Source organism: Pyxicephalus adspersus, chromosome 4, assembly GCF_032062135.1.
Source record: "Pyxicephalus adspersus chromosome 4, UCB_Pads_2.0, whole genome shotgun sequence".
Taxonomy (NCBI): domain Eukaryota; kingdom Metazoa; phylum Chordata; class Amphibia; order Anura; family Pyxicephalidae; genus Pyxicephalus; species Pyxicephalus adspersus.
Window position 1 is genome coordinate 1,809,639 of NC_092861.1, and position 17,234 is coordinate 1,826,872.

At 44.2% G+C, this 17,234-nt stretch overlaps 1 protein-coding gene across 8 annotated transcripts in view; it reads right to left on the reverse strand.

The window, feature by feature from the left end:
• The window catches only part of NCOA1 (nuclear receptor coactivator 1), a 121,797-nt gene that overhangs the window by 74,618 nt on the left and 29,945 nt on the right, over positions 1 to 17,234 (reverse strand). For all 8 annotated transcript variants that reach the window (XR_011920190.1, XM_072407218.1, XM_072407215.1 and 5 more), the window contains exon 3: positions 13,543 to 13,709. Coding sequence is in view for 7 of the 8 variants with exons in the window: in XM_072407218.1 (XP_072263319.1) it covers positions 13,543 to 13,709 (167 nt within the window). In the remaining variant the exon portion in view is untranslated. The remainder of the gene's footprint in view (positions 1 to 13,542; positions 13,710 to 17,234) is intronic.

Below are 17,234 nucleotides of genomic sequence, written 5' to 3' on the forward strand. Positions count from 1 at the left end.
ACTTTTGAAAGCTTAGCATGGCCAATTTATGGTGATGGGGGAGAGTGGTTTATCAAACCAACTGCATGTTTATTAGTTGGGCTGGAGTGTAGATCATTGAATTGACATTTAGATCTGAATTGACTTACTAAATTGCATTGCATTCTTTTAAATTTGGGCAAATGATGATCCTTGTGTAAGGGGTCTTGGCAGAGTGGGCATGCCTTGAACATCCAGAGTTAATGTGAGAACTTTTATATCCTATGTAACTCTGTGGCAAGACACATGTTGAAAATTGACTGATGCCACAAAGTTGCCATAGAGCACCAGTGCGGCACAACAAAAGGATGGTGCCAGGACGTGCAAATGCCACCTGAGAACTTTCCCCAAAGCGTATCAAAAGGCTAATTTCCACAAGCAGACGCTGGCGATCTCTACTGTAAAAGCATCACAATTACTGAGCCCTCAATAAAAATGGCTCCATCGTCCATTCTTGGAGACCTATCTGCCACTTACGCTTACCTCTGAGTAAGATCATATGAATGCGGCGCATTTAGTATTGTCAGGCGAGAATGCATCATTCATAAGAAATCTATTCAATGAACACATCCATGTGGCAGGATCGGTTTTCCCAGGAGAGCCTAAAGCCCGGGCTGATGGTTTATCAAGATAGGTTTAATGAGAGCGGGGTGAATCCTCATTAAAAGCTCATAAGAGTAAATAGTTAGAAATCCCTAGAGGTGGGGGGATGAGGTACCTGCCAAAACCAAAAACAAGCAGGTGTTGTGATTTTCCAACGAGGCACGAGGACATGTTGCATATTTTTTAAGCCTGTAGTCATGTGGGAACTTATAAAAACCTATAAATTAGTGTTTTAGCTGGGAAAGAATTTCTGTGTTGATCCCAGCTGACCAATTTCAAACCCAACTTCATTCTAAAATCCATATTTCAAGATGGTGGAAAGTCGAACCCCATCAACAGTCGAAAACTCTCACTCTGTTGCTAAGATCTCTGCATGAAGTTCCTGGCTTTGCATACCCGTTGTGCCCATAAATGGGGTTCCCACCATCCCAGTGCCCAATTTCTGGGTCTGTGCACCTGATGTGTGCCCAATATGAGGAGTTCCCACCAACCCTGCACCAAGGTCCATATACCAGCTGTGCCTAATATAAGGGGTTTCCACCTTCTCTGCAATAATTTTTTCACATTTTATATTATAGAGATCTCCATGTGGACCTAAGCAGAGTCAAGAAGTAGGTGCAAATGGCACAGATATCTCTCCATTTGAGTATCCAAGACTTGTATAAAGTCCGGGGCTAATTTCAGCCCACTGCTTTGGCTTCTTGTCTGAAGTTTCCTTTACATAATAAATCAGTGTAACGTGACCCCCATGACTTTCTCTAATAATGCAGCCACGGGGTACTTTTACGTGCAAATATAGAGTAGGCCATGAAACAGAAGTCTCCTCTGTACATTGGGTGGAATGTATTGGAAACCGGCGGATGGGGAGGAATTTGGAACCAGGTGTGCCGCACAATAATTGTAAGATCTCCTTGTAACACATGGCTCCGTGGCTCCGATTGGTTGGATGGCTTAAGGGGCACTTTAGTACATGCAAAAAGGTGTCAGAAAGAACATTTTGATGCACCTTTTGCACCTTCTTTCCAATCTGATGCCAAAGTTTATAAATTGTTTATCAAATGATACAAATAAAGAACAATTTTAGGGCCTCCCTCACCCCATCTTGGTGCATTATTACTTTACCATACTTCACAAAGCTCATTATTTCATGATCATAAATGACCATTATGACCATGTATTGTGTTAGGGCAAACTTTTCATTTTGAGTCCTAAAAAACATTTTTTATCCAGCAAACCCAAGCCCAAAAATGGATTCCAGAAAAACACATTTATTGCATTTTACTGCAAGGCATTGGTAGAAAAAGATAGCCAAGAGGGCTAATTAATAAAATTAGGCATCTGGAGTTTTCTACAAGTGTCTAACCTTGACAGTCAACCCGGTTACTCAATGGTCGCCCACTCTAGGCTCCCCACTTGTGCGCTCTACTGTTGGTCGATAAAGCCGTCCCGCATACTTATGGGCCAGTTGGGAGGTGAAGTAATGGGGGAAGGTCTAACCTTATTTTATTACCTCGCTTTAGGTCTTTTAAAGGTCTATACACATCAAAATTTCATATTTGAATTGACCTTCCATCATTGGTTTTGGCCAACATTTGCTTTCCAAGCATCACAATTCAGATCTTTATGGCTTCCGTTGATATCGGAATCAGCTGTCCAATTCTTTACGCTTTTTGGACACTCACCATCATTTGCTGTTTTCTGTCTGTCACCTGTCTGCACGACGGTGAGTTTTTTATTTTTGGACCTTCCATGTGACGAGGCCGTGTCCTTTATGAAAGAGCTTTTAATGACAGCCTGCCAGACACATCGGCGCAGGTAAAAGTCAGCAGTTTAACAGCTGAAATTATTAGCTTTGTGCTTCGCTCTCCGGATGCTGAGGGCCGACAAGAAAATAAAAAAGGAATGTGGTATTTTGCAGTCGTTTGACAGGGGTAAAATTACGGTGGTTACGTTTTTGTATTCGAGGAATAATCGTGCTTCAAAGAATGGTCAGAGGCATATAGCGGATTCTCAGAAGTAGAAGAAGGGGGAGGTGACGGCGGGAAATGAGGAGTTAGGTGTTGTCCAAAAATAAATGGATCCTGACAGCTCGTGCGCAATAAAAGGAACTCATCATCTGAATCATAAATGGGCAGGTAAGAGGAGGCCAATGTTACGAAAAACAAAAAATGGATTTAACAATTATACACAAGTGAAAGAATATTAGTAGCCATGCCGCCTGGACAGAAAGTCATGACCCAGCAGGGAAAGGAGATTTCTATTTCTAAGAACCAAAATTAGCATTTTCTGCATTGTGTCAGTCACAATGGCGGTGGTTTTTGGGTTTGGACACCACAGGACACCGACTGACTCCATCATGGCATTTGCAGGGCAAAGCAGCATGCCCAATTTCAAGCTGGCACAAAAAACTTAAAATCTTTCTTTTGCCAGCATATATAGGATATACTGTTCGTTGTTTTAGGAGGGGTGACCAATACCCTAATATTCTTACCATATTCCTGCAGGCTTCTTTCTTACCAGTCCCCTGATCTGCTCTTTTTCTCTGCTAATACCACCCCTTTTGCTCATGCCATCATGTACAATGTGCCAACTATAGTTCTACATTGTACATGGGCAGGAGTGAAAAAGACTGAAGTGGTAGCTGTTGTAGGACCATAGATTAAGCCAACTATCACTCTCCATTATAGCCATCCCATAGAAAAACAAGCATTACGCCTTGCATATGCTTGGCAAGCATGGGCAGGTTTTATTTTTTGGGTCAATCAGAAGGTATATGGCCTTCCCTATATACCCCCCTTTGGTCAACTGAGGAGAACAAACTCACAGAGGTCTCCTTCTAACCCCTCAAGACCATTCATCAGTGGTGTCACCAAAGCCAAGCTCCAGTGCTAACTTTATCATCCAAGGGGTGAAACAAGCAAGAGGAAGTAATCCCAAAGGGCATCTTGCCTGTTTTATTTGCTTTGAACCAATGGTGATCAGTAGGGTGGCCTGACCCATTTTCACTGCATTGACAAGCAAAAGCCAACGAGATCTGGAATAAGCATGGCACCCATGGCCGAGGTTTGTATGGCTACTCAGCAGAACTGCAGTGCTGCCAAAAAGAATAAGATTCCCGAAATTGGTGTTGTCTTTAGTTAAATACAGTGATGACAAAACAAGTGTGAGCTGTATAATAAAGCCAAATTAGCTCTGTAATGGCCACCTGCATGGGTAAAGCTTAGTTGGTTTGGCCTTTAGTTAACTTTCCTGTAGTCGTGAAGCTTCTCTGTAGTTCCGAGACACGGAACAATTGGCCTTACTGCAGCATGGTCCTGAAAGTTGAAGGTCACAGCGTGGCAGCAATATTCACCAACAACCATTTCACACCAAGCTGCATAACATCTTATTAAATGCAAAGCATGGCACTCAATGTGGAATCCATAGAGGCGGTCAGTGCAGGCTTTCATTACGTGTTCAAGGCATTTCGGAGCTTTTATGATCCACAGAAAGCACTTTACACCCAGGCACTTTAGAAGACTTTGTTAGTAAAAAAGTGAAAGTGTTCTGAAGTTATAATTGGTACTGCCTGCCAGTAAAAGCTTTTAAATAGAAATCTTTTGGAAGAGCAGGTATGCATGTTGCCCGACTTCACCTGTCTTAGCTGGAAAAGACTCTTCTGTGTGTAACTCAGATCTTGGATTTGTTATTTGCTCACAAACTTGACTTTTGGTATCAGCCCTGGCCGCTGTAGCTAAGCCCAGTCCACCAACAACCCACAACAGAGACAGAGCACATTACAGAGAGCGCTCCCAGTGGACAGGGGAAGAAATGGCAGAGGTGTCTCACTTTATGGGGGCAAAGCTGAGCTCTAAGTTGGAAAAGTTCAAAGTAAAACCAAAATCAGAGAGGTGCAAAAATGGTCTGATGAAGGGAAAAGCAGCCACCTCCTGGTCAAAGGTCATTTTAATGTTAACATATCAGATGACTAAGAGCAATGCCAGGGCTGAAATACTCATCCTTGGGAAATTGTTGCCCCAGATTTTTCCCAGTGCCTTTCCAATGGCCTTTCTGAGTTAGGGTTCAGGAGAAGTAATACCAGTGACACCAATTTTTAGCAATTTGTAAAGAACGATATTGTTTCCTGTGACCACCAATGAAAGAGAAACACTCTAAGGAGCAATTTACCCAATAACGTAATAGGAATCTAAAGACCACCAGTCTAAGGGGTGGTTCTGATTCCACTAATAGCAAATAGTCCACTTTTACCCTGACTACAATGATAAAGGGGCACTGGCAAATGTAATGGGGCACCATGCCGACCACCAGTGTCATAGTGTAGCATGCCAACCATCAGTGTCATGGGGCACCATGCCGACCACCAGTGTCATAGGGTAGCATGCCAACCATCAGTGTCATGGGGCAGCATGCCAACCATCAGTGTCATGGGGCACCATGCCGACCATCAGTATCATGGGGCACCATGCCGACCAACAGTGTGACGGGGCACCATGCCGACCAACAGTGTGACGGGGCACCATGCGGGGCACCATGCTGACCAACAGTGTGATGGGGTACCATGCTGATCAACAGTGTGATGGGCACCATGCTGATCAACAGTGTGATGGGCACCATGCTGATCAACAGTGTGATAGGGTACCATACTGATCAACAGTGTGATGGGCACCATGCTGACCACCAATGTGATGGGGCACCATGCCGACCAACAGTGTGACGGGGCACCATGCTGATCAACAGTGTGATGGGGTACCATGCTGATCAACAGTGTGATGGGGTACCATACTGACCAACAGTGTGATGGGCACCATGCTGACCACCAATGTGATGGGCACCATGCTGACCAACAGTGTGATGGGGTACCATGCTGACTACCAGTAAAAGGGGGCACAATGCTGACCACCACTCTAAGAAAGCACTGTCATGACCACCAGTGCAATGGAGAACTGAATATCAATGTAAAAATAGTTGCTGTCCACCAAAGTAAGGGGACACTACATTAAACACCACCCTGATGGGAAACCACTACTGTAAGAAACCACTACAATGACAACCAATGTATTGGGTGCTATGCCGAATACCAGTGTAATAGCATACACGCTGACCACCACCAACTATATTGGCCACCAACTATATATAAGGAAGAACCAAACTAACCACCAATGGAAGGTATTACAGATCTCTGCTAAAGAGAATTACCCCTGGGGCAAGCGCTTACTATTTAAATAATTAGGAGCATCATTGAGGGAACCATCCGCCCAATAATATTAACCGCAGCCACCCATATAAAGAAGGGTAAAAAATAAATAATTACTATAGCCTGGCCAAGCCAAATCCATGACTGGACTCCTGTTGAAATAGGACTGTTGCACCAACATGGTGGTGGAGGATTTGAAAGAGGCAGTCCTTTCAATGAAACATTTTGGAACTGAAGGGATTTTGCATTGATTAGTTGTAAATGGGGCAATAAGCCAGGGGTGTACTTACTTTTTTCACATTACACCTTTTGCTAAATAAGTAACTGAAAAGGTCAGTGATAATTATGTTACCTTTTCTTTGATCGGTAGGCTCTACCTAAATATTGTTTACCTGTTCAGATATGTCGTCAATCCCAGTGGGGTGTACTTACTTTTTCCCATGAGTGAATGTCATACACGGGGTCCCTGGCCAACATGTAATCAGATATCAGTACGAGGAAGCGGTCCTGGCCTCTGTAAACGTGGAGTTTATTACTAAATTGGCTTGCGTGTGTTATGTAACATGATTTGGTGTTATGTTCCCATTGGCCTAGTGCTCCGAAGATAGCGTGGTGTATCTTGGCCGCCAAAATGACTTTGTGATTGCTTTGTGATTTATGTAAAACCTGGAATTAATACAGAGCCTATTATTGGCTCAGCGGGACGTCTCACCAAACACTTTAAACATAGACCTGTTGTTGGAACGGTCACCGCTTCGGTGGCAAGTTGCCGATTCCTAGGGAAAACATCCTGTAACTATTGTATTATGATTTTTACAAAAGCCAACTGCTCCTGGAATTTCTGCTTCCTCGTGGAAGAGAAAAAAAATCCGCCCCGGGTTTTACTCAAACATGTTATGGCTTGGCCAATAAGAAAGCCGCAAAATTATGTTCCTGCTGGATTTCGGCCAATCGGAATCACTTGCCAAAACCTGTTGCATTCCTAATTATTAAAGGAGCAGCAGACCTACAAATGTTGATTTATGGTGGAGGATCATTAAAAGGGAATTGCAGGCCAATAAATGGCATTGGGACTTTATTTAGCATACCCAACAACAGAAGTGGCACTGTGCACTGTATTCAGTATACCAAACAAGAGAAGTGGCACTGTGCCTACATGATAGGAGAAGCAGCACTGTATCCAGCCTACAGGATAAGAGAAGCAGCACTGTGCAATGTATCTAGCATACAGGATAAAAGAAGTGGCATTAGGCACTGCAATAACCCTACAGGATATAAGAAGCGGCACTGTGCAATATATCCAGCCTACAGGATAAGAGAAGCGGCACTGTGCAATATATCCAGCATACAGGATAAGAGTGCTTTGTGCACTATATAGAAAATAGAAGTGTTAGAAGCAGCACTGTGCACTATATCTGGCATATATGCATTTCCACCAGCCGCCTTCAGCTTGATGTGGGGCACAAATTACCCAATGGACAATCATTATAGATGCTCAGATCTTTCAGTTCATAGCCCAACTTCTGCCTACATTTCTAGTCACATGATTCACTGCCATGCAACCTCAAACTTTACAATGTGTAGCTATCGCTATACTGCCAACAGTATGTTGACAACACTGCAGAAATATTGAGTTTAGGTGTCCCAAGTGAAGGGTCCTAGTGATCCTCCACTAGACAAAGACAATTGCGTTCTTCCAGCCCAGTGGTCACAGTTTGGTAAAGACCCTTTTCAGTTCCCCAGGGTACAAAGCCAGCTCCATAAAGACATGGGGTCACCAGTTTGGTGTGGGGAACCCCAGTGTCCTGCACAGAGCCCTGACCAATATTAGTACCTGACCTCACCATTGGGGGAAAATTCCCACAGACACCCAAAATGCAATATAGCCTGGTGCACCGAATCAATTCCAGTATGAGATGAAATCTCTCATTACTTGGAGAAACCTTTACATTTTATTTAAAGGTCATAATTTCCCCTTTGGACTCCCTCACATAATAAAGGGGGTCATCTGAAAATCTGAAAATGACCCCCTTTATTATGTGAGGTTCTATAGCTTGTCCTGAAGGCAAAGGCCATCTGAGGTCCCCATCACCGGACGGCCCCCTCTGCCTTCACCGGCAGACTGGCACTAAACACTTGCTCTTTTCTTGCTCTTTCCTTGGCAGAAGGAAAGTCAGCTTGAAGCGCTGAAAAGCAGCACGCAGCCCCTGCCACCGCCTCAAAGAGCAAACTCAACTAGACACGGGAGTCCGAGAGAAAATTAGCCATCCGGCCCTCCCCTCTGGCTCCTGCTCCCTCGCCTTGGCAAGCGAATGGCAGGATACGTCCACGCGGGAGCCGTCGCCTGCCAACTGTACATTACTCGCGCTGGAAGCTGACCAAGGTTGGCCCTCCTCTCCCTAAAAGCATTAGCTTCATACTTTAAATAACAGAAGCTCGGCCCCGCTGCGAGAGGTTCACATGGAGCCCGCTAAGCCGGCTGACATTGTTCCTTCCTGTTCTTTGGCTTGTGCTCCTCCGAAGATAAACATTAATAGCGCCCGGATTGTACAGTAGCAGAGACGTCAGTCAATGAGGACGCGCGACGCCTTTGCCAAGAAGGAGAAAGGAAAAAAAAAAGCTGGACAAACCAATGAGGTTTTATTTACAGGCTTTTTTTAGGTTGGGATTTTTAAAGCCGGCGTATTTATTACCTATTTTATCTTCTGTTTATTTTTACATGACAAATATAGATGCAACGGTTAAATAGGCAGGCTGGAGAGTTTGACAGTTGCTCTCAGCTGCAAGAAGTCTCCGGGACTCTGGGACACTCCTCCCAACAAAATGCACCAATCAGAACAGCATTTAATTGGAGCACTATGCAGGGGCGTGTCTGATGTCCACTCCCCCGCTGAGCTCAGAAACAGAAGGGACAGAGTCCAGCAGAATGCACCACAGGGTTTAGAGGGTAACTAGAATTTTAGATATGGTTTTCCATTTTTGTGCAGGCTGTAGGACAATGTGAACCCACAATCTGTTTTTTAGGAACTTTTTATTGCATTAGGAAAATATATATTTTTTGTGAATTTGTTGCAAAGTTTCCTACCATTGTTTCCCTTTTTTTAAGATGACGATGCTAATCCATCAGCATGCAATTAGCAGAAAGGCGGTAAGCCTGCCATGTGCTCCCCTTCAGTTGGCCATTGGGCTGCCTGCATGTCTGCAAGAGGCTCAAACGGCCCGATGACCAACTAAAGGACTACACATGGCAAACTGTATATGGTGCTTAATGTCAGTCTGAAATAGGAATTGCTTTTACTGGCAAAAACTTTGCAACAAATCCATAATGATTTGCCTAAAACTGCATGTTGCTGTTACAGACACCAAGAAATGATTCACCTGTGGATTCATTCACAATTCAACTGCAAAATGCTGGATTAAAATTGTGTGATTCCTGGGTGAAAGCATTAGTTTTTTTTTTACAGGCAAGCCATCTCCAAGCTTTTGTTCTATGACAGGGTCTCTTTGCAGACGGATTCAGTGGATGATACTATCTGCTGTGTTTCCCATAGAAGTTCCTTGTGGCCCGGAGCCACCGCTTTACTGCTTGAGTTACGGACTTGGATAAGCGTTCAGGTTGGGTGTTCCAACTTCAAAAGCGAATTTGGCTCCCAGGCAGACTCTCATTAGATACTCAGGGGACCGGCATGACAGACAATCAAGGGACTTGCATTTTTAGAAAAGGGGTTGGCAATGTCAGCAAATCTGCTGTTCTTTGCTTAGTTTTAGATCATCAAAGGCATCCAAATTCACACAGCTTCACCCAGCATCTGTCGGGGCAGTAATGATGCTTTGCGGGCAACCTCCCACTACAAGATCCACAGAATCAATTGCACATTACAATGCCGCTTCCATATACTGTATAGGCTAAAGCGAATGATAATACAATGGGTCTGATTTATTAAAGCTCTCCAAGACTGGAGAAGATAGACTATTATGGGAGAACCTGGGTGAGCCACCAAACATGAATTGGTTTTCCTAAAATAATTGCTGTTTGTTAAAACTTTTTTTGGTTCTAGTCAAGGTTTGCTGGATTACCCAGGTTCCCCCATGTCTCCAGTCTTGGGGAGCTTTGATAAATCTAAAGAAACCTCTGGAGTCCCACAGTCAAAGGTTGGCTGGAATCTCACATAAAGCCTTGTTCAGAGATTGGGGTTGGGTGGTGAGCCAATGGAGGTACAGTAAATGTGAGTCTTGGACTTGTAGAGCATTTTAATAATACAATATGCAATAGTATGCCTATTATATATGCCAACCTGGCCTCAGAAATGAAACCATGTGCCTCTATACATCTCGGTAAGGTTTCTCAAGCACACAAGAAGCCCAATAGCCCCATTTAACACTTTATTGCAGTGTTAATACTCAACCCACCATCTTCATCACCTTCACAAAAAACCTGTCCTTCACATTTATGGTCCAACAGGCCAATGTTCTTAACATCATCTAAGAAATCTGTATCCCATACCAAGTATCATTTAAAGGGTCAGTCCACCATATTGGGTATAGATGGACTCTGGTGGTCTATGTCAACCCCTAGCTCCTTAGGTGTGCCGTGGACATGCCAACAATGAAGTCTTCTGCCCATAATTCTCAACTCCTGTTCCTGTCCAAACCCATGAGTTTTGGTTGTTCCCACCCACTTTTACGTGTCCGAGACCCTCCAACTACATTTAAAGGGTCAGTCCATCTAAAATTAATAATTTAGTTATACATAGATCCTGGTGGGCCTAGTCAGTCTATGGCTTCCTAGGTGTCCCTTGGACTTGCCAACAGCAAGATCTTCTACCCATAATTCTCAACTTTTTCCCACCCACCTTTGCTTGTCCCAGTTCCTTCTGTTACCTTTAGGAGTCAGTCCACCACACACAAAATGTAATTATAAATAGACCTGGGTGGGCTTAGTTAACACATGGCTTCTTAGTTGTGTCTTGAACCATAATTCTCAACCCTGTGACCATCTTAATGGGAGAGTTGTGGTTGTTCCCAACCATCTTTGGGTGTTACAGCTCCTTCTATGATGTTCTGTAGTATATAAAATATATACAAGGAATGGGTGGGAACTGCTCATAATGAAAATCTTAAGACCCAATCCCAACCAGAATAGTCCTAAAGAGAACAAAGCATTGGTGAAAGAATTAATGCTCCAGCCTTTACCAAAAACTTGAACGACCCCTTAAGAAAGGATGACCTTTGGAGGTTACTGTACATTCAATGGAGAATGAGGCCAATTTCTTTGAAGTTTAAATGATGCTGATGTCATAGTTAAGGGAAAGCTCGGTGGCACAAGATCTTGCGGCTGGCTACTCTCTATTGCCGTTGAACAATGCCTGGCTGCTCCTCTATTTGGGCCCTTTTCCCAGCTGGAGCGTAAGCTGCAGATTGCTACACAACCTCATGCGGCTCTTCCTGCCTCGGAGAACTGGCAAAAAAAGGGAGAACGGCTCATAGTACAAATGAATACAGTATAATCCCTGTCCATTCATACCAGAAGAATAGGAGAGATTCCTTACGAGTGTCTGGAGTAACCTGGACACAAATAACCCCCAGCGAGAGGCTCGAGTCCAAAATAAGAACGTGGCACAGGTGTGAATGGATAGAGCAGAGAGTTTCTAGAATTAGGGTTCGATCTACCAAATAATGCACCAGTTTCACAGCAAAGAGGGCATTTTGGAACAATGCAATGCTCAGTCTGAATTTTTCCAGCTCAGATTTAAAAAATTAGGGCTAATTAGGGCCACTCAGTGGGCGGGTGATGTGCTCACTAAATGCAATGACTGGAGTGGCCTTTTCAGACCCTCACCTGCAAGGTGTGTGCTTTGGTGACACCATTAAAACTCCTCCATATGCAGGCACAGATGCAGCAGAAGGTCAGGAGTCGGCCATGTTGCGGCCCTCCGGCCAGATCCTGATGTCAAGGGACCGAGAGCAATTACTTTATTTGGAAGGATGGACGATGGCCAAGAGCAGGCCAGCTGTGGAGACTTTTCATAATAGAATTTTTTCGGGGCCGGGCATCACAGGCATGGAAAAGCTTCACCTTGTGTATAGAATACCATCTCACCCTCGCTGCCTCTCATTAATAAAATAATCCAGCCTGGCAGCCAACAGAAGCTCACAGAGAGAGGAAAAGCAAACAGAGAAAACAGGAACAGCACCGCGCACTTCTACGCTAACCAGTCAGTAATTTAATCCTTCCTGGTGCATCACGCCAGCTTCACTCCATGCAACTGTGCCAAGTCTAACCCCAGATGTTCTGCTCCATTCAATCTCACATCTGCAGAATACCTTGTCTGCATTTACACATCACGAGACGGCCAATGACGGCACCGCACAGTGCCAAAACATATCGGGAATAAAGGGGACATCTCCAACTGGTGGAAATCAGTAGACTGGGTAAGGGTCAGTTTTGGTAAGATTTACCAGGACCTTCACATGGAGGTCTCACTCATTATGTTACATTTGCCATGGCCTCCACATAGAGGACTAACTCATTTGTTTGGATTGGCCATGATCCCCACATGGCATATCCATCCAAAAGAGTGAGACCTCCATGTGAAAGTCATGACCAATCCAACCAAGAATGAGTCCACCATGACCTTCACATGGAGGCCTCACTCTTTTAGATGGATTTGATATGATCTTCACAAGGCAAATCCAACCGAAAAAGTGAGACCTCCATGTGAAGGTCATGGCCAATGAGGTCTGATTCATTGGGTTGGATTTTCATAGGCCATGGTCATAGTCATTCCAACCAAGAATGAGACCTCAATGATGGTGTCTCACTTTCAGTTGGATTTGCCGTGTATAGGGCAAGCAATAGGTATAGTGGGAACATCCAAAGTTGCACAAGAACTTCCAAAACTCCAAGGTGTATGGTAACACAAACGTAGCTGGGCATCACTGGGGAGAAATAGGGAATAAGTAGATGATCCAGCCCATTATTTTACCAATAACTGAAATCACTTTTGAGTAAAGTGGAAAACATATCAGATTTTTTTTGGGCACTTTCCAAATTTTTTTGGTCTATCAGACATAGAAATGTTTTGGCTTCACCTTTGGCAGCCCATTATTAATATTCATCAATATTATCACACGGTACCATCGCCTTGCAACAGTCAGCTCAGCCCTACAATCAATGACAAGATAACAAGACTCATTCTGCCTCCACAAATCCAACGGAATTCCTCCATATTGCCACCCGGGGCTGGCTACAGAATATCACTTCCCAATGATGGAGGGGATGAGCACTCTGACCTCCCTACAATGCCATCCACATATTTCATATCAAGGATATCATTTCACTATAATCAGCACATTGTAAGAGCCAGAAGACAATACATCCCAAATGTGACCCAAGGTTTCCTTCACAGAAACAAAAAAGTTACAAATATCACATTGGCTGCCTTCATATTGTACAAATTCATGGCCAAAACACATCAATTCTAGTGATGTCAGATGAATGGATAGGCTACAGTGTCAGTGATGTCACCAGTCTCTAGCTATTGGATAGGCTGCATTCTCAGTGATGTCACTGGTCTCTAGTGATTGGATAGGCTGCATTCTCAGTGATGTCACTGGTCTCTAGTGATTGGATAGGCTGCAGGGCCATGACTTTTGGCTCCATGTAAATATGGCTGCCTGACATTTAAACACCCCAGACACCCCCCAGCTCCCATTGACTCACTCACCCTGTTTCTTCTTCTTCAGCTGCTGGATCTGGTCCATCCTCTTGATTAGGATTTTGCATTTGTCCGTTTTGCCACTAAAGCTGTCTATATCTCCGATATTTGCCGAGAGAAGCTCAGCCAGTTCCTCCAGGTATTTGTTTTCTTGCTCTCGCCGGCGCTTCTCATTGCTGCAAAAACATAAAATGATAGAGCGTTACATTTACACTCCACGATGCTTTATTAAACTTTCAAAACAGCCTGATAGTAAATCTCTATGTGATTTGTATCTCTGTCCATCCCATCCTGAGATCCCCACAGGTCTGTCACACAGCAAAGCCCTGCCTGCAATTAAAGAAATGCATTTACTTGTATATTAAACTTTCTGCGATTTCTGCGGTAGAATCTCAAGGGGAAGTTTATAGCCAATCAGGTAAGGGGACACTCTGTGGGAGCTCGGTCATCTCTGGGAAGCTTGGTATAGGCAGACGGCAGGCCATAATTCTGGAGTGCAGAGGGCGGAAAGAGCGCGGTGACTTCATGCGCCATAAATCACGGTCTGCACACAACAGGCAGCGGCCATGACCTCCTCCCTGCTGACCCCGTGTAGGCTGCACATGTTAATCATGGTAGCTTATTTACTGCCAATTCCCCTTAAAAGACACGCCATCACGCCTGGTCCTCTATGGGCCTCCACTGATACCGAACTGGACTTATTCTTCAGATTTTTATCTTTAAATTGGGAATATTTACAGTCAAATATAGGAAATTTGAGGCAAAAATAAAAAAAGAAACAAATAAAATAAATTCCTGTGTTCCTGCAGTTGCAGTTCCTGCAGGGAGTCTTTAGATGACTCTGCCATCCAATCAGCACCCAGGGCATTCAGTAATAGGCCTGGACACACAAGCCCCTCCCCTTTTATAGTGAGGTCATAGAGGGGCGTGGTTGTTACTCAGCTCTGCCAGCACAGAGAACTGCAATGGGAGAACAAAAACAGCATGAAAAAAATGGAAATAACTCTATAGGACCCTTTTCTCCTTCTGTGTCCCTGTTTGGGTTTGTAATGCATGCAGGATAACCTGTGTTATGGTAGCAATGTGTAAATTAAAATATCTGAAACTTACATGGATAGCCAAAATTAAACTTGGGACATTCTTCACATTAGCTTTATTAGGGTTCACATTAAGTTAGTAATCAGGTTAGACCTAATGCTGTCAGTTTAACACAGTGGAAGAATACTGTGCTGCTTCTCCTTCTCCCAAACTGAGCACTGCTGCAAGGGACTAACTCAAGGTCCTTGCACTATTCATAATATTAATTGCATTTATTGATGCATTACAAAGCTGCATTATTTGCACATTTTATACCCAATGATATGAATTTAGCAGGCCCCAATATTCGGCGGAAAGGTGCCAATGAACTTCGAGGAGAAACGCCTGATTGCCCAATGGTTTACGTAGCCGCTCATCAGGCAGATGACAGAGAATTGATGCATGTAATTGTATCGCAGGCAGGTAAACGGCTGAACATTACCGCCAATGGACTTCCAAGCTACTGCCTTTCCAGCGCCTGCTAATTGCAGGGAGAGGTCAGCTGCGGCATGAAAAGTGCAGATGGACTGCAGACTCCTCGGATTACACCGGCCTGGGAAACGCAGACCCAGCCGGGGCTTTGTTGTAACTCTCCTGGTGACCCACTTCTACTGGTTGATGTAACGACACCTCGCTCAAAGGACGATCGAGTTTAATTGCGTCACCCATCTTACGCCAGCATCAGGCGGCTCCCGCTCCATGGGGACAAGGAGAGAAGTCGCACACACAGCGCCATGCTAACTGGCCCTCTAACACCTGCGCCAGGTTCCGGGCCGAAACGGGACGGTTATACAACGCTTAGAGAAAAGACTCCGAAGGGAGGGGGGGGGCAAAAATATTGCATTTCCTAATTCCCCTCCAGACTGAATGTAAGTAGTTATTAAATGTGAAATCACTTCATCAGATAGATTATAAAACAGCTTTGTGCTACACCGGAGAAAAGAAGAATTCTCAGATAGGTTTGTGATCTCTGACTCATGGAGGCAGGGACTAAATGGGTCTGTGGGAAAATATGCAACACCCTGCACCCCTTGCCATTCTGTTAGATAGAGCAAATATGGGGGCCTCCAAATTCACATCATGCCAGCTCCCTGCACCCCTTGCCATTCTAATAACTGGGGCCCTGGAGAAACTGGGGGCTATGGAAATGGTCTTCATCTATTCACCAAGGCCTGGTATATATGGGCTCCAGTGACGTTAAACACAAATCCTCATGGAACTTCTGGTTTTCCTAAAACTAAAAATGTCATATATTGCAGCATAAGGCAGTGGCTGCATTAGCGTTCCCTCTTCGGGAATTTTTGTTTTCACCTGGTGATCGCTTCCTGTGCCATGGTGACAACGCTTAGCCAACATATTCTATAGTGGTCAAGTGGTAAATACCTTCACCAACATAAGTAGTGATTGTTGGGGCAAGACTGATAATCTGAGATTTGAGTACAGCAGACCTCCTCTCCGAAAGTTCTCCACTGACACAGAGCTATAATGCTTCTGAGCAAGGTGCTAGTTTAGGTTCCTCTACTTTTGAGGTCACTTTGAGTCTCCTATACCCTAAAGTATTGTATCCGTCTTCTCCAAAGGAAAAAGGACCTCCTCACAAGTTCAGGCAAAGTCCCAAAATATGAAAACCAAAAACATCCATAGAAGATGGCAAAATACATATGGAACATCCAAGGTCCAGTATGAAGAGCCAAAGCTATTTTTACATGGCAGCATTAAAGTGAATGATCCACCATCTGCTCTCCTGGAAATACCAACCTGGGGGGTAGGCTATAGCATGTGCTGTACCAACAGGTGCATGGGGGTGTTATAAAGGGTGCAACCAACTTCACCTGCTTTACTTTTCCTACAGGTGGACTCAACAGTTTGGGAAGCTGCCACTGACACCCAATAAAGCTGACTTACCAAGACTTGTTTGATTTTTTTTATGGCCCTAGAAACTCATATTGACATCCCAGCACACCAAAAACTGACACCCCCCTTCCACATTTTTTCAAAACTAGGTAGTATCATTGGATTCCAGGAAATAGTCCAACTCGAATGGCCAACTGTGATGGCGGCAGCATAAGGACTGCCCTCGATGCTCCTTTCAGCCATTCTCCATTGGAAGACTCCCGTAACTGTAGTAGGGCCACCTACATGACGGCATCAAGCCCACAAACCAGAATTCCACATCTTCTAGAAGGATAAAAGACTTTCAGATCCTTGAATTAAAACTGTCAAAACTTTCAAAAAATTCAACCCAAAGAGAAGATTTCAAGATGCCCATTGTTGCCTTTGAGAACCAAAAGTTCCTCCTTACTGCTCCAGTTTCACTACTTTTTGGGCTTCCTTAACTTTGGGTATGAACCCACCAACCCCCTAACCCACCATTAGAAGTGAATGTTTCAGTAGCCAATGAGAACATTGATTGGACATGGACACAACTTGACCATTAGTTCCCAGATGGACCCAAAATTGGACTTTTTTATCTGCGGTTTGGATGGGCCATGAAAATGACCAACAGATCCCCCTTAAGTCTGACAAAGCGCATTGCTTTGAATGCTCATGGGAGAGACGATTGGAAGACGGTTGTATTGCATGTTATCGGTTTGCATCAAGAACTCCAAAAATTTCGAGGCTTG